At 46.0% G+C, this 17,382-nt stretch overlaps 3 protein-coding genes across 3 annotated transcripts; all 3 read left to right on the plus strand.

Annotated features, from left to right (window-relative positions):
• Window positions 1-868: 868 nt before the first annotated feature.
• Window positions 869-1,857, plus strand: LOC113424803 (testis-specific serine/threonine-protein kinase 2-like). Its single transcript, XM_026686668.2, has one exon. It carries the CDS (start codon window positions 999-1,001, stop codon window positions 1,842-1,844), a length of 846 nt encoding a protein of 281 aa, XP_026542453.1. The 5' UTR covers window positions 869-998; the 3' UTR covers window positions 1,845-1,857.
• A 6,208-nt stretch (window positions 1,858-8,065) lies between these two features.
• LOC113424802 (testis-specific serine/threonine-protein kinase 1-like) lies at window positions 8,066-9,082 on the plus strand. The gene has a single exon (XM_026686667.2). The coding sequence runs from the start codon at window positions 8,066-8,068 to the stop codon at window positions 9,080-9,082; it is 1,017 nt and encodes a 338-aa protein (XP_026542452.1).
• Window positions 9,083-13,748: 4,666 nt separating this feature from the next.
• Window positions 13,749-15,264, plus strand: LOC113424805 (testis-specific serine/threonine-protein kinase 1-like). The gene has a single exon (XM_026686671.2). It carries the CDS (start codon window positions 14,107-14,109, stop codon window positions 15,262-15,264), a length of 1,158 nt encoding a protein of 385 aa, XP_026542456.2. The 5' UTR covers window positions 13,749-14,106.
• The last annotated feature ends 2,118 nt before the right edge of the window (window positions 15,265-17,382 follow it).

Genomic DNA, 17,382 nt, shown 5'->3' on the forward strand with positions numbered 1-17,382 from the left:
TCAAATACTGGAAGGCTATCCTGTCACCCTCTGATGACCCAAAGGGGCATGGCACAAAAGCAACACAGTCAAATAAGCAACGAGACCCTTTAATTATCTCCAACTTTGCCCCCCAATGTCCAGGTTACCTTTGGCTGGAGAAAAACTCTCCCAGCAACAGCCTCTAACTGTAGAAAATTCCGTCCAAAACAAGATTACATACAAACTGTAACTAAAAATCCAAACAAACCAAGCTGAAGTAATTAACTTTACAGGGCAGGAGATGGAATTTCAGGCTTGAAAGCATAGCAAAACTCACACAGTTTGGGAAGATACCAGGAACGCAGATAAGCCATGACGATACAAGATAAATTCACGTTTGCTCCCAACAACTTGCTGTGCGCAGCTTCCTCTTTTATACACTGTGTTCCCAGCTGCAGCTAATGAAGGGAATCAGGGCCCTTTCCTCCCCCCATAAGCCACGCAACTGATATTGCTCCCTTCTCCGTTCCTCCCTGCGTGCCCTAGGATGAAGAGGGGGGTGGGCCTAGGTCTTCCTCTGAATTTCCTTTCCCTTGCTCTACCTCTCCCCTGCTCTGCCCAGCCGGACTTTGCCCTTCCCAGTTTCTTCCACAGCCAAAGGAGCCACACTCCCACACTCCCTGTCAGCTGTTCGGCTTCCCCCTCTAAGTCAGATTCCGACAGAGGCAGGATACCCCCCTAAAGCCTTCTTTTCATTAAACTAGACACCCCCAATTCCAGCAACTGTCCTTCTCACAAGGCCGTGAGTTCTACTTGTTTCGTGAAGGACACCCACCCCCCATGCCATCCTTGTGTGTTTCCCTACCCAAGGCCCTTAATAAACATCCTTCCAGTGTGGCCCCTTATGACGTCACCTGATGACCTCTTCAAAACACTGCTGGGAGACCTAAGCCCCAGCCTAGCCTGGAGCCCCTTCAAGGAATGTACCACTAAATGGCAGTTCAGATGGGAGGTTGGCACGCCCCACCCTTGGCATCATGGACGATGCTGCTGTGCTTAAGAAAAAGGGTTACATTTTGGGCAACACCTTGGGCGAGAGCTCCTTCGCCAAAGTGAAGTCGGCTTACTCGGAGCGCCTGAAGATCAACGTGGCGGTGAAAATCACCGACCGGAGGAAAGTTCCCAACGAGTTCTTGGAGAAGTTCCTCCCTCGGGAGCTGGAGATCTTGTCCACCGTGAACCACTGCTCCATCATCAAAATCTACGAGATCTTCGAGACGGCGGGGAAAGTCTACATCGTGATGGAGCTTGGCATCCAGGGGGACTTGTTGGAGTTCATTAAGAGCAACCGGGGCCTGCCCGAAGAAGTGGCCTGCCGGATGTTCCGCCAGCTGTGTTGCGCCGTCAAATATTGCCACGACTTAGACGTGGTCCATCGCGACCTGAAGTGCGACAACATTCTCCTCGACAAGGACATGAACGTCAAGCTGTCGGATTTCGGCTTTTCCAAGCGCTGTTTCCGAAACGGCAACGGGAAAATCGTGCCCAGCGAGACGTTTTGTGGCTCGGCCGCTTACGCTGCTCCGGAGGTGATCCAAGGGATTCCTTACCACCCCAAAGTTTACGACATGTGGAGCCTAGGGGTGATCCTGTACGTGATGGTCTCCGGGTTCATGCCTTACGACGATTCGAACGTCAAACGGATGCTGCGCCTGCAGAAGGAACATCGCATCCTTTTTCCCGAGTTTCTCAGCCTGGAGTGCAAAGACTTGATTTTCCACATGCTGCAGCCGGATGTCTCCCACCGTCTACGAATCGAAGAGGTCCTCAACCACCCTTGGGTGCAAGGCAAGCACCTAAAGCCCTTCAAGTTGCGAGATTAGCCAAGATGGTAAAGTGCAAACCTAAAAATGTTATCCGGAATACTTATTGCTTTGCAGAATGCAGTAAACCCGAAAAAAAAAAAATCTTTTCCTTCAGCAGCCCTTGGCAGTGTTCTCCTTATTATTTTATTTTATTTCATGTGCACAGGGAGTCCTGGATGCACAACGGTTTCATTTAGTGACCGTTGGAAGCAGGGGTGGGTTTCAAAAAAATTTACCACCGGTTTGGTGGGCGTGGCTTGGTGGGCACACTTTGCGCACGTGCACATACTTTGCGTGCACACGCGCGCCAAAAGTGCACTTTGCACAGGCGCAGAGGCATTCCAACTCACCTCCTGCAAGCCTGCACTCTCCTGGTTGCTTCAGCAGCTGCCGCGTGGCGCTTGTGTGTGCTGCGCAAAGCAGCTATACAGGGAATAAAGGTGAATATGGGAGTCCAGGTGGGCTGTTGGGCCAAACAGCAGAGTATTGGAGAGAAACGGTTCGGTGTCTGCTGCTCATCGGTGCTACTGGCTCGGCAGAACCGGGCCAAACCAGTAGAATTGGTTCAAACCACTGGTTTGAAGTTACGACAGACTTGAACACTGGGCCCTATCCAACAAAACAAAATTCGGTGTAGGGAAAAGCAACATCTTACACTTAGGCAAGAAAAACCAAAAGTATACCTACAGACTGGGTGAAACCAGGTTTCATAGCAGTAACTTAAAGGGTTAGATTAACAGAGTTGGAAGGGACCCTGTAGGTCATCTAATCCAACCCCCCATCCAAACAGGAGATCCTACACCATTTCTGACAGATGGCAGTCCAGTCTCTCCTTGAAAGCTTCCAGTGATCATGAAGCGCCCACAACTTCCGAAGGCAACTTCTGTTTCACCGGTTGATCGTTCTCACTAATTGTGAGAGGGATCTTGGAGTCTTAGTGGACAACCAGTTAAATATGAGCTAACCAGTTAAATATGAGTGTGGTGGCAGCCAAAAAAGCCAATGCAATCCTAAGTTTTAAGTTTAAGCAGTGACAGAGGGATTCAATCAAGGGAGGTACTAATACCACTCTATAAAGCCACACCTAGCATACTGCTTCCGGTTTTGGTCACCACACTATCAAAAAGATGTTGAGACTGTAGAAAGAGTGCAGAGAAGAGCAACCAGGATGATTAGGGGACAGGAGGCTAAAACATATGATGAACAGTTGCAGGAACTGGGCCTGGCTAGTCTAGGGAAGAGAAGGACCCAGGGAGACAGGATAGCAGTCTTCCAATATTTGAGGGGCTGCCCCAGAGAGGAAGGGGTCAAACTATTTTCCAAAACACCTGAAGGCCAGACAAGGAATAATGGATGGAAACTAATCAAAGAGAGATTCAACCTGGAAATAAGGAGACATTTTCTACTAGTGAGAGCAATCAACCCGTGGAACAGAAGTTGCCTTCTTTGGAAATTGTGGGAGTTTCCTCACTGGAGGCTTTCAAGAAGAGATTGGACCGACATCTGTCAAAAATGGTGTAGGGTCTGCTTGGGTGGAGGGGGTTGGACTAGATGACTGACAAGGTCCATTCCAACTCTGTTAATCTGTCATCTTAAAAAGAATCAGTTTCGTACCTTACAATGCTCTTCTGAGGAAACAAGACGATGGAGGGTGTGTTTGATCTGTTTCCTGACAAAGACCAGCTTTCTTTGCCGTTTAGCCTTTGAAGAAAATGAAAAACCAAAATGCCAAACCTTGAATTTTGGACCTGATGCCAAATTCTAAAATAAGCAGTTACAAGCCCTCAACATACAGCCATCCGTTTAGTGACTGTCGGAAGTTGCATTGGCACTGGAAAAAAAAAACCAAAGGAATAGCAGAGTTGGAAGGGACCCTGTAGGTCTTCTAGTCCAACCCCCTGGTCAAGCAAGAGACCTTATACCATTTCAGACAAATGGCTGTCCACACTCTTCTTAAAAGCCCCTCAGTGATTACAAGAGACTTATGTTAGTGACTTAATCCTTGCCCTCAATGGAAGAACTAAAATCAAATGTCCACCAAAGGTCTCCCAACTTGTTAAGTTTAAGACTTGTTGACTTCAACTCCCAGAATTGCTGAGCTAAGAGGACTGGAGGAGGAATTCTGGGAGTTCCACAGGTCTTAAAGCTGTCAAATTTGAAGACCCCTGGTCTATACTTTCTCTGACCCAAAATGGCAATTTATGAGTTGGGTGTTCTCTCTCCATCCCTGCCATAAGGGAGGAAGCTTGGAAGGAGAGAGAACAACAAAACGAAAGGGAAAATACAGAAAAACCCAAAATTGCTTTCATTGTGTTTGTTCTAATGATGTTTCCTCCTTCTTTACTCATCCTGCAAGGAACCCTTGAGTAGCGTTTCCATTTTCAGAGCAACCTTCTGTCAGCGTTGGAAGCCATTTTTTTACTTGGAAGCTTGAGGCTGCCTGGGAATTTGGGAGGGGGGATTTAATAGTTAGATAGAAGATTAGACACATCATATTTTCTCAGAGAGTCAAGGACATGTTGCCCTGCACCTGGAGGGGAGGGACTGGAAGGATGGAGTCTCCAGTTGGGACAAAGATTTGATTGGACCGTGATGTGATGGACTGGTGGATGCAGGGGGATGGATCTTTGATTTCTCTTTTGGGAAGGGAAAACCCGGAACTCTCAGATACGGGTTTTCTCAGATCTGCCAATAGGACAACTCTCATAAAATGGAACTTTGAGGAAATGTTTGTCTTGGAGTTTATTGGTTTGGAGTTGGTTATTGAAATGCTGACTACCTTCAAAAATTCATACTGTGGAAAAAAGACCCAGGTCATTCTCTTCTAGGCCAACCAAGCCAGGATTCGAAGGACAAATTTAGAACTGGAATCTTCTAATGAGTGCATATTGCATGAGTTACGGCTCTTTCCTGAACCATGTTGCTACTGCTTTTTGGAGAACCCAAAAATCCATGACAAATCACTCTGGTGGCCTGCGTGTCTTTGCAGCTGGGTTTACGACGGCTCTCCCTTTAATCCAAGGTCCCTTCCGAATAATTTTGCAAAACTTAATGGAGAAGAAATGTCACCTTTAACAGGAAAGATTTAGCTTCTCCCTGCAGAGACACAGCAAATGTTCCTCATTATCTAGGACGGTGGACATTTCAAAGCTCTCCTCCCAGGAGCTGTCTGAGACACTCCAAGCTGGAATGGTTGGCTTTCTTAAAAAAAATCCCTTCCCCTTCACAGGTCTGTTTATCAAAGCTTTGATGTACCATCAAGGAGATGGGCTGTGCCTCATTGGTATGCAACTTTGGTTCCAACTGCGCGCATTTCTCCTTGAAAGGAAACTTAAGGAAAGAAAACTACCAGGGCTGAACTGTTGCCGTACGGATTTTTGTTCCTGCCTTCTGCAGGAAATAGTTCCCTTGACAGCTGTTCGTTTCATGACCGTTGGAAAGTGACAACACTTGCAAAGTCTTATGACCGGTTTTCACATCGACGAACGTTGCAGCGTCCCCACCGCCAACGGGATTGAAATTTGGGAACTTGGCCACAGGCAAGGATTTATGAACTAAGGTCGTGCGATGGGCATTCGTGACCTGATCCCCCTGCTTGACAGTGTCAGACCTGTCCTGATCCGATCCTTTCGGAAGGAAAGACCCTCGACTCCCATTTGGCTAAAGCAAAGAGTTCTTTTTACGAAAGATGTTGGTTGCAGTAAAATCAAGCCAGCTCTGAAATCTCCTCTGCTTGCTAGATAGAAAAATAAGGTTTGCCCCCAGCCTATCTCTCCTCGCATGACCAGTCCTTTTCCACCCAACCGGAGCTCGCCAAGATGTTTGGGGAGTAATTTGCCTATTTCTCATGGGATGCAGGTACAAACAGGATCCTGCTGTTCTGGTCCTTATCACCTGCTATTCCCCCCTCCAGATTTCCTATCATGTACACACAAAGCTTTATTGCCCTTTTACCTTTTGCCCTCCCTCTTCCCCCTTTCATCCTTTTTTTTTATGGCAGGATACCTGTGGGAGCAGATCTGACATGAGGTCAATAGGGGACACCAGATTCCCTTCCCAAAAGTGTGACTCAATTGGAGGGATTCGCTTAACAACGGTGGCAAAAATGTCAACATTGGGTGCAAGATACTTCGTTAAGCAAGACCACCTTGGAATTCTGGTCCCAATTGTAATACCTAAGTCAAGGAGCTGCTGAACTGTGTTTGTGACAAAAGTGTTGATTCACAGCCATGACGTGAAAAAATGAAGACCTACTGACCTCATAAAATATAGGCCCAGCGTTAAGTTCCTACCAGGGGTGGGATTCAAATATTTTAACAACCAGTTATGTGGGCGTGGCTTAGTTGGTGGGTGTGGCTTGGTGGTCATGTTATTGGCTGGGCGTGGCCCAGTCAATATCACTCACAACAAGGCACGCATCTCCTCGCCTGGCCTCTCATGACTGTGGGGATGCTGCAACAGTCGTAAGTGTGGAAAATGATCATAAGTCCCTTTTTTCAGTGCCATTGTAACTTTGAATGGTCACTCCACACAAGCAAAGTACCAGCAAAGGAGGGGGAAAAACTCCAGAGAAGTTCCAGAGACAGGAAGTCTAGTCCTGCCAAGAATGTAATAAGGGTTAACGGAGAGACAGTTTCTGTAAGCAACACCAGAATGTTTCCTTCCTGCCCTCCTTACAGGATTAGGCCAGTCATTTCTTCTAACAACCGGTTCTCCGAACTGCTTAGAATGTTAACAACCGGTTCTAGCGAATAGGTGCAAACCTGTAGAATCCCACCTCTGTTTATAAAAGCTGGATGACAATACGAAGTCAGAACCATGGACTGTTCTCTCCAGAGCAAATTCTGGGTGATTTTACAGATTCTTTTGGATTCAAACTCTGGTCTTCGGTTCGCCAAAATTCCCAGTGTAATTTCTAACTGAACGCAAATGTAAATGCAATGAACATTTGCACAACCTCCATGAAAAAGAACCTTAATGCCAAATGGTAAAAAAAAACCACACACAGACAACACAATTAAATGAGCCTACAGCTCTGAAAGACTAGGTTACTGAGGAACACCAAAGAAATAAAATATATAAACAGCCATTGAAACTTATTCAAAAAGTGAAAATGTGTAGATTTGGGGTGTAGTACCAACCTCTTTCAAGCTCAGTTACATCTCATCTACCTATTTTTACAAAGCTTTAAAATCTATTGGTAGTATCAAAATGGCGCAAAGGTGCTTTTTTCAAGAGGCAACTGGACTTTGTTTTTCCTTGAAGACATTTCACTTCTCATCCAAGAAGCTTCTTCAGGTTTTGCTGAATGGTGCAGAATAGAAGGATTTTTATTCCTTGCAGGCTTCTGGTTGTTAGCAGAGAGATTCACCCAAGAGCGCTAAGGAACACTTGACTGCAAGGAATATCAATCCTTCCATTATGCACCATTCACTCAGAACTGAAGAAGCTTCTTGGATGAGAAGTGAAAGGCCTTCAAGGGAAAAAAAACAAAGTTGCCTCTTGAAAAAGCACCTTTGGGACAACCGTGACCTGGATGCCTGAGGATTTCTGTAGACATGCAGTGTCAAAATATTTCAATTCTTTTTGGGCTAGGCCCTTGTTTTGTGTTACTATTTGTTATCCTTACATCAGTCCCTCCAGTTCTGTGAATGTGATGCTGTTCAAACCAAGTACAGCCCTCAACCCAATTTGGGTTCCAGTGTCTAAAACTCAAGTGAGCAGGAGGTATCCCTGCCATCGACAAAAGGAACCGATGCTTCAGTCTTTTCCAGGTCAAACCAATTTCATGCCCTCGCTTGATATCAATGGGCACTAAAATATTTTTTTAAAACACACACACACACACACACACACACACACCAAAAGAAAAGTAAGATTATAGTGGATCGTGGGTAGTTTGGTCCTCCCCACCTCTAGAGTTCTAAAACAAAAGTTCGGGGATGCAGAAGACAGAGAACAGCAAAAGGAGACCATATCTATAGATACATACACTTAGGAAGTTCATCCCTTCTCCAACATGTCAACCATGACTCTTGTTTGCTTCCACGTTAAGTGGTGTATCTTCAGTCAAGGACCAAACATGGCTTGGCTTTGTGACATCATGGAAGGATGTTAAGAATTCTGCTGCCTTCAACTTAAGGAGAGAAAGACCATTCTGAAATCTGGACGGAAAGTGGGCAGCTGGGGTAGGTGATGCCCTATCAACTTGAAGCTCCTCGGGGTTGCCTCAAGAGACGATGGATGATGCCGAGGTCCTTAAAAAGAGAGGCTACATTATGGGGATCAACCTCGGAGAGGGTTCGTACGCAAAAGTGAAGTCTGCCTATTCCGAACGTCTGAAGTGTAACGTGGCGGTCAAGATCATCGACAAGAAGAAAGCTCCCCGAGACTTCCTGGAGAGGTTCCTCCCCCGAGAGATTGAGATGTTGGCCAGGGTGAAGCACCACGCCATCGTCAAGACCTATGAAATCTTCGAGACCTCCGAAGGGAAAGTGTACATCGTCACTGAGCTGGGCGTCCAAGGAGACCTGTTGGAGTTTATCAAGAAGAAGGGAGCCATTCCCGAAGAGATCGCCCGCAAGATGTTCAACCAGTTAGCCAGCGCCATTAAATATTGCCACGAGCTGGACATCGTCCACCGGGACCTGAAATGCGAGAACTTGCTTCTGGATAAAGAGTACAACATCAAACTGACAGACTTCGGCTTCTCCAAACGCCTGTCTCGGGACGATGACGGGCGGGTCATCCTTAGCAAAACCTTCTGTGGCTCCGCGGCCTACGCCGCGCCCGAAGTGCTCCAGGGCATCCCTTACCAGCCCAAGGTTTACGACATCTGGAGCATGGGCGTTGTGCTGTTCATCATGGTCTGTGGCTCCATGCCTTATGACGAGTCCAACATTAAAAAGATGCTCAAGCTTCAGAAGGAACACAGAGTCCATTTCCCCCGGTCCAAAATCCTCTCGGTGGAATGCAAGGACCTCATCTACCACATGCTTCAGCCCGACGTGACTCGACGGCTCTGCATCGACGAGGTTTTGATGCACAACTGGATGCAGGAACCCAAAGCCGTTTCGGACTCCGTGCTGATCAAACCGGGGGAATGTTCGCAGCAGCACAGCCAGATCCGATCCCTCTTTGGGAAGGAAAGCGGCCTGCAGCCTTCGGATAACGAGCAAGTGGAAAAAGAAATACGGCACGAGGATCTAGAGAATCTGGACAATCTCTCGGAGGAGATGCAAAGGACTTCCCTCTGAAAGGAAGACGTCCTCTCGAATTATCTCCCCCCTCCCCCAAAAATTGGTTCCCAATTCTGCCAAATTCAATGATTTCTTTTGAAAAGGCTGTGTTCTAGGTTTTGCAAAGAGACAAAAGGTTGGATGGGGCAAACAGGAAGTGTGAAGCCCTTTCACCTTAGTTTGGAAGATCCAGGGCCTCTAACAACTCCATATTTCTATATTTCTTATTAGCACAAAATCAGAATGAGTGCCCCCCCCCCGGCGGTTAAATCTTCTCCAAATGAAAGATTGGAAGGGGGGGGGGATGCGAACTATCTTGAACCGTGGTCTAAATAAACTGGTGTTTATGCTACCATAAAATCTACTCTATCACCTCTAAGAGGCCGAAGACCCGTCTGTTTATAGAATCAGCCAACGTCTTGTGCTTTTTTGGGGGACGGGGTGGATTTATTTACACTTTTCATTTAGCAGCTTCTGTCAAAAACAAAACAAAGAAAGCCCCAAGGTATGTAAATGGCCTCTGCGTGATTGTTTTAAAATGAACATATAAAATGGTAAAGTCTCCCTTGAGTCCAGCTTGAATCCTGGAGACTTTATTTTTGGTTTTCTTAGCAACAACACAGTAGCGCAATCATCTGGGTTTTCTTTTTAATTTCTCAATCTGGTTTCTGAAAATGCTTGGCACCCTACTCATTTTTTACTCCCATTATCAGGCCATTATACAATTCCTGCTCCTCTTAGTCCTTCTCCTTCTCTTCTTCCTTCTCCTCTTCCTCCTCCTCCTCTTCTTAGTCGTTCTCATCTTCCTTCTCTTCATCCTCCTCTTTCTCCTCATCTTAGTCCTTCTCCTCCTCTTCTTCATTTTTTCTCCTCTTCTTCTCTTTTTCCTCCTCTTCTTAGTCCTTCTCCTCCATCTTCTCTTCCTCTTCCTCCTCCTCCTCTTCTTAGTCCTTTTCCTCCTCCATCTCCATCTCCTCGTCCTCTTTCTCCTTTTCTTAATCTTTCTCTTTCTCCTTCTTAGTCCTTTTCCTTCTCTTCTTAGTTCCTCTTGTCTTCCTTCTCTTCATCCTCCTCTTTCTTCTCCTTATCTTCTTAGTCCTTCTCCTCCTCTTCCATTCCCTCTTCCTCCTCCTCCTCCTCTTCCTCATCCCTCCTGCCATTCCTCATTATCAGTCACCATCTGCCTGGCTACCTGTGCTTCTTTGCTCATGATCATTATTATATTTTTATCCTGCCCTTTTAATACATAAGTCCAGGTAGCAAATATATCTAATACTCCCGACCACTATTATGATGTCTTATCTCAGAATTCAATAGAAATGGGAAGCCAGAGAGATACCCAAGCTAATATAAATAGGATAAGGAAAAGCATCCAGGTTAGGGAATTCTGGGAATTGAAGGCCACATGTTTTTAAGCGGTCAATCCTCAAAGGTGCTCATTCAAAAGGCAACTGGACTTACTTTGTTTTTCCTTGAAGACATTTCACTTCTCATCCCAGACACTTCTTCAGTTCTGACTGAACGGGTGAGAATGGATGGATTTATATTCTTTGCAGTCATCTGGTTGTTAGCACTCCCTCTGAGAGTCCTTTCGTCCTCCACCATACAGTCAGAACTGAAAAAGCTTCTTGGATGAGAAGTGAAAACATTTTCAATGGAAAAAAACCAAGAAAGGCCAGCTGCCTTTTGAAAAATCACCTTTGGGACAACCATGACCTGGACGACTGAGAATCTTCACAGACTTTTAAAGGGGTCAGTTTGAGACGCACTGGGTTACCCCTTCCTTCCCAACAGCATGTCACTAATACGAACAGTGGCTCCATTGCCTGGGAACAGTGCCACAGAAATTCAGGCACTGCACCTGGGGCTTAGCAAAGAGAATAGCAACAGCCCTTAGACTTATACACCGCTTCACAGTGCTTTACAGCCCACTCTAAGCGGTTTACAGAGTCAGCATAATTGCCCCCAACAATCTGGGTCCTCATTTTACCCACCTACAAAGAATGGAAGGCTGAGTCAACCTTGAGCTGGTCAGGATCGAATGGCTGGCAGTGGGCAGAGTCAGCCTGCAATGCTGCTTTCTAACCAGTGCACAATGGATGGATGGATGGATGGATGGATGGATGGATGGATGGATGGAAGGAAGGAAGGAAGGAAGGAAGGAAGGAAGGAAGGAAGGAAGGAAGGAAGGAAGGAAGGAAGGAAGGGCAATAGCACTTCGACTTATATATCACTTCACAGTGTTTTCCAGCCTTCGCTAAGTGGTTTACAGAGCCAGTTTTATGGCCCCCAACAACCTGGGTCCTCATTTTACCAACCTCAGAATGATGGAAGGCTGAATCAACCTTGAGCCTGGTGAGATTTGAACGGCCAAACTGCAGGCAGCCGACAGTCGGCAGAAGTAGCCTGCAGTACTGCACTCTAACCACTGCGCCACCATGGCTCAGAAGAAAAAGTTGGTGTCACCACATGATTTTGGCAAGACTGAAAGGCAATGTGTGAAGGCACAACGCCTGCACAAGATGACGCAAGCCCTGAGAAATTTAAGCGTATGCAATATAAGTGGAGTTTGTTTATTTGCATTGAGGGAGAAAGTCTCACACGTGCCAAGAAACGGTCATAAGTCCCCTTTCTCAGTGCCGTTGTAACTTCGGCCGCTAAATGAACTGTTATAAGTCAAGGACTACTTGTACAACAGGCTCACTGATCAGATGCAGGGTGAAAGTTTGTACACCTCGTGAGCTAATCTTTCTCTTCCAGTGTTATCTGGTATTTAAAAGATGTTTCTTATGATCCTGGAGATAGCCCAGAACCATGAAGGCTGATGGCCATTGGTTAGGCTGACCCATTATCTACTCTTTCAAAATCATCTTGAATTTGTGGTCATGTACCATAATGGTTAGGGAATGTGGTGGCTGAGTGGCTAAGACGCTGAGCATGCCGATCAGAAAGGTCGGCAGTTTGGCGGTTTGAATCCCTAGTGCCGTATCACGGAGTGAGCTCCCGTTCCTTGTCCCAGCTTCTGCCAACCTAGCAGTTCGAAAGCACATTTAAAAAAATGCAAGTAGAAAAATAGAGACCCCTTTGGTGGGAACAGCTTTCTGTGTGCCTTCAGCGTTTAGTCCTGCCAGCCACATGACCATGGAGACGTCTTTGGACAGCACTGGCTCTTCGGCTTTGTAATGGAGATGAGCACCGCCCCCTAGAGCCGGAAACGAGTAGCACACATTTGCGAGGGGAACCTTTACCTTTAGCTTACCATAAAGGCAGTCCCAACGGTACACATCAAAAATTCCTTTTACACTTTTATTTGTCTGGGTTCATGACTCATGTAATCTGCCTCTCTCCACACACCCCTCCCAAAAAACAGGCATGATTTATTTGCAATTTTAATGAAAGCAGAGAGCCTTGGTTAGGTGCTTAAATATAACAAGTGATGAAATGGTTGAGCACAGGGTTGGACTAGATCTCCAAGGTCCCTCCCACCTGTCATTCTGTTCTGTTGTTAACGTTTGTCACAAATTCGAGGACACTTTTAAAATCTGGTGTATTGCTACAGAATAACTTAAACGATGGAGATCAGCGCTTCTCTTGGACATAGTTCATCAGTTCTTCTCAGAATTTACAAGCCAGCCAAATTCAATCTTGAGAAGATAATCCAGAGCAAATATATTTGAGCAAATACAGGGAGATATTTGAGCAAATACAGGGAGGTAATTCCCCTCTCCATCATTATAAACCAATCAATTAAACAGCAAATCTTTAAAAGCCAATTTGAAGGAAATCAAGATATTTTTCACACAGAACATTGCAAGCGTCCTTCTCTTTGGAGTACACCAGAATTTAAAAGCAAGCAAAAAAAAAGAAGAAGAAGCATGGAATGAGATCTTTAAAATTTCTGTGAACATTTAAAGATGGTTTACTTCAAATGAGGCCAAACAAAAGTGCTCCTGCCTTTGGCTTGGAGATTATCTGGCTCCCAGCAATGGAGCTCAATTCTCCCATTATTTCTCTCAGCTTTAACAGAATAACAGTTTGAAGGGGCCTTGGAGATCATCTAATCCGTCCCCGAGCTCAGGCAGGAAACACTATACCACTTCAGACAAATGGTTGTTCAATCTCTTCTTTAAAACTTCCAGTGTTGGAGCATTCACAACTTCTGGAGGCAAGTTGTTCCACTGGTTAATTGTTCTGTCAGGACAATTAGTCCTTAGGACTAAGTTGCTTCTCTCCTTGATCAGTTTCCATCCATTCTTTCTTGTCCATCCTTCAGTGCTTTGGAGAATAGCTTGACCCTTTCTTCTTTGTGCAGCCCTTTTCATTGCTCATACCCAATTCCTGAAACTGTTCTTCAAGTTTTAGCCTCCAGTCCACTAATCATCATTGTTGCTCTTCTCTGCACTCTTTCTAGAGTCTCAACGTCTTTTTTACATCATGGTGACCAAAATTGGATGCAGTATTCCAAGTGTGGCCTTATTACCAAGGTTTCATAAAATGGTATTAACACTTCATGTGATCTTGCTTCTATTCCTTATGTTAATGCAGCCTAGGATTGTGTTGGCAGGACAATTCTCACTCATATTGAAGTAATTGTTCACTAGGACTCCAAGATCCCTCTCAGTTACTACTATTGAGCCAGGTACCACCTCTACTATAGCTTTGCATTTGGTTTTTCTTGCCTCAGTGTAAAACCTTACTTTTGTCTACGCTGAATTTTATTTTGTTAAGATAGGGCCCAATGTTCAAGTCTGCTGAGATACTGCTGGATTTTGAGACTATATTCTGGAGTATTCCCGCCAGGTTGGTGTCATCTGCAAATCTCACGAGTTCCCCTTCTATCCCCTCGTCCCAATGAGGCTGAGCAAGAACCCTCTTGCCATTGGCTTCGAAGCTACCTGGGTCCAAACAATGGAGATCAATTTGTCCAGTATTTCTCTCGGCTTTATGACGTCACATGGAAACAGCATCCTTTAAACAATGCCCAAGGTTCCATTCCAAGTAGCCACCAAGGGCTTCCAGAGCAGGAAACGGAGAATCTCCTGATGACCACATGCCATGGAACAGACAATAAATGTCTGAACGCATACGTCAACCATGTGACCAAACTTCTCATAACCACAGCCTACAGCATCATGGACGATGCTGCTATCCTTAAAAAAAGGGGCTACATCATGGGCGGGAATTTAGGGGAAGGGTCATACGCCAAAGTGAAATCTGCCTTCTCGGAACGGCTGAAGTTCGATGTAGCTATCAAAATCATTGACCGGAAGAAAGCGCCTCCCGATTTCTTGGAGCGGTTTCTCCCTAGAGAAATAGATATCTTGGCCAAAGTCAACCACCACTCCATCATCAAAACCTACGAGATCTTCGAGACCTCCAATGGCAAAGTCTACATTGTGATGGAGCTCGGTGTCCAGGGTGACTTGTTAGAATTCATCAAGCTGAAAGGGGAGATGCCCGAAGACATCGCTCGCAAGATGTTCCGTCAGCTGGGCGCCGCTATTAAATACTGCCACGACAGCGACATCGTGCATCGGGATTTGAAGTGCGAAAATCTCCTGGACAAAGATTACCACATTAAACTTTCGGACTTTGGCTTCGCCAAGCGCCTGGTTCGGGACGAAGACGGCAAAGTTATTTACAGCAAAACCTTCTGCGGTTCTGCTGCTTACGCCGCCCCGGAGGTCTTACAGGGAATCCCTTACGAGCCCAAAATTTACGACATGTGGAGTCTGGGTGTTATCCTCTACATCATGGTCTGTGGCTCCATGCCTTACGACGACTCGAACATCCGGAAAATGTTACGGTTGCAGAAGGAGCACAGGGTGCATTTCCCCAAGTCCAAAAACCTGACCATCGAATGCAAGGATCTCATTTATCGCATGCTTCAACCCGACGTGTCCCGACGGTTGCGCATCGAGGAGGTTTTAAGTCACATATGGGTGCAGCCCGGCAAAATCAGAGCGATTTCGGCCACGTCCGTCGGGAAGAACGGAGAGAGTTCGCGGAGCACGGGCGAGCAAAAGTCAGAGCACCGATCCGAACGGGAGAAGAACCACAAAAGCGAATCCAAACAGACCATCGGCTCCACCGCGGCTCCTCGGCTGGAAGCGGTTGAAGAAGTGGAGGAGGCCGCTGAAGTAGAGAAGCATGATGAAGAAGTGGAGAAGATTGCAGAAGAGTTCGAAAGCAACCTTTGACGTTCAACGGACGCCCTCGCCCCCAAAGCAGCAAGACCCTCACTAACAGGTCGCCCAGGTAACCGGCTGGAGGGAGTGGTATGTGGAATAAAGATAAGAGCTAAGCAGAAGACGCGATCGGAAACTAAAGACCACGTACTGAAAAAGTCTTTCTGAATCAGCACCTTGTTGCAGGCTGAAAGGCCGTTTTATTAAATATTTTTTAAATGGATAAAACCCTGGGCTGTAGCTGGCAACTACTGATGAATCTTAGCCATACATTCAGAAGGCAGGAAGACGTGGTTCAACTACTGGAAAGGGACAACACTCCACGGCCAACTCTCCACGGCCAACTCGCCAGAGGACAATTCAATAATTCAATTTAATGTGGTTTTTTAAAAAAATAATAATTAAAAAGTATTTTAATTTTCGTCATTCACATTTTGTTTCATCCCTCTTTTGGCATCCTTGCTTTAATGATTTCGTTGCACCATTTCTTCAATATTTAGTGTAACTCTTGCCCCGCGGCAAGTTGGCCGGAGTAGAATTAGACATGGCGTGTGGTAGGTGCTCCACCACAGGAGACTTTTAAGAAAAGACTGGACAGCCACCTCTCTGAAATGGTATAGGGCCGTGATGGCGAACTTATGGCACGTGTGCCAGAAGTGGCATGCAGAGCCATCTCTCCGGGCACGCCAGCCATCGCCTGTTGCTCTTCTAGGTTCCAGCGTGTGCGTGTGCATTGGCTAGCTGGTTTTCATGCGTGCACGCTCCTCCAGTTTCTGACCCTCCCTCATGCACACCGAGAAGCTGCTCTTCCGGTTTCCAGTGCTTTCCCACGCATGCAGGCACACTCCTGTTTCAGCACTCGGTGCCGAAAAGGTTTGCCAACACTTACAGGGTCTCCTGCTTGAGCAGGGGGTTGGACTAGAAGGCCTCCCAAGGTCCCTTCCGGTTCTACTGATTAAAATACAGTGCACCCCATTATGAAGGTCCCATTCACGAGAGAGACATTCATAAGCCTAATTGGATTTGGTTTAGATCCTGTGATCCTGACCCTAACCCTAGCAGCAATTGCATAGAATTCCTTCCAGTTTCTAGCAAAAAAAAAAAAAAAAACCATTGAAGAAAATGGTTCAATTAATGGCCTTTAAGTCGCCATTAACGATTTTTGTTTAATGCATGCTGCAAAAAAAATGTCAAAAAAAATTAGGTTTGGTCACATGAGGCTTTGGCTTACAACCGCAACCACTTACCACCTTAATTCTGGGACTACCTGGGTAGCCCTTGACTTACAACCACCAATTGAGCCCAAAATCTCTCTTGCTACGCAACAGTTAAGCGAGATTTGGTCCATTTTATGACCTTCACTGCTGGAGTTGTTATGTTAGTAATACGGACGTTAAGTGAATCCGTCTTCCCCATTAACTTCTGCATGTCAGAGGGCTGCAAAAGGGGATCCCACGACCCCGGGACACTGCAGATGTCGTAATTACCAGTTGCCAAGTGTCTGGATGTTGATCCCGTGACCCTGATGGATGCTGCAACAGTCGTGTGACAAACACATCCTTTTTTTCCAGGGTTGTGGTAACTTCAAACGGTCACTAAACGAACTGTTGTTAAGTCGAGGGCTACCTGAACGGGCAGGCGTTCAAAAGGGGTCTATCCCCAATCCCTACCTGCTGGAGTTGGTCCGCCACGAGCGGGGGAAGCTACTAAATTCACACAGATTTGCTTCCAGGAAAATACAACAATCTGAGTTTAAAAGTACAAAGGATATGTGTGCAATCTGTCCTTCGTACTTTTAACTCAAGAGTGTTATATTTGTGCTGCTTCAACAAGAGTCAAGCTGTTCTAGGCTCCCCCAAAAAGCACTAAGCAGACTCTTTGTCCCGGCAAAATCCCTTTTTATTAAACGAAGGTAACATTTCTTGCGTTCACCTTCAGCCAAAGGCCTGGCCAACAGTCTTTCAAGGGTGTAATTAGAAGCACAGACCTCATCTACCTTGGAGAGCTGCCAAGTAAATATTTCCAAACAGCAGTGCTGACAAGGAAGGTCTCGGCACAGAGTCTCTGAGATGCACAGACAGATCTTCACCCTGCTGCAATGAACAAAGTGTTTCCTGCAAAAGCCCCCTC

This window comes from Notechis scutatus, chromosome 13 (assembly GCF_049901735.1).
Source record: "Notechis scutatus isolate UNSWTSFEM ecotype Mainland chromosome 13, rNotScu1.2, whole genome shotgun sequence".
Classification (NCBI taxonomy): domain Eukaryota; kingdom Metazoa; phylum Chordata; class Lepidosauria; order Squamata; family Elapidae; genus Notechis; species Notechis scutatus.

Bases quoted from the DNA above. Each gene is read 5' to 3' on its own strand.
- LOC113424803 (XM_026686668.2), top strand. From the start codon at position 999: ATGGACGATGCTGCTGTGCTTAAGAAAAAGGGTTACATTTTGGGCAAC.
- LOC113424802 (XM_026686667.2), top strand. From the start codon at position 8,066: ATGGATGATGCCGAGGTCCTTAAAAAGAGAGGCTACATTATGGGGATC.
- LOC113424805 (XM_026686671.2), top strand. From the start codon at position 14,107: ATGACCACATGCCATGGAACAGACAATAAATGTCTGAACGCATACGTC.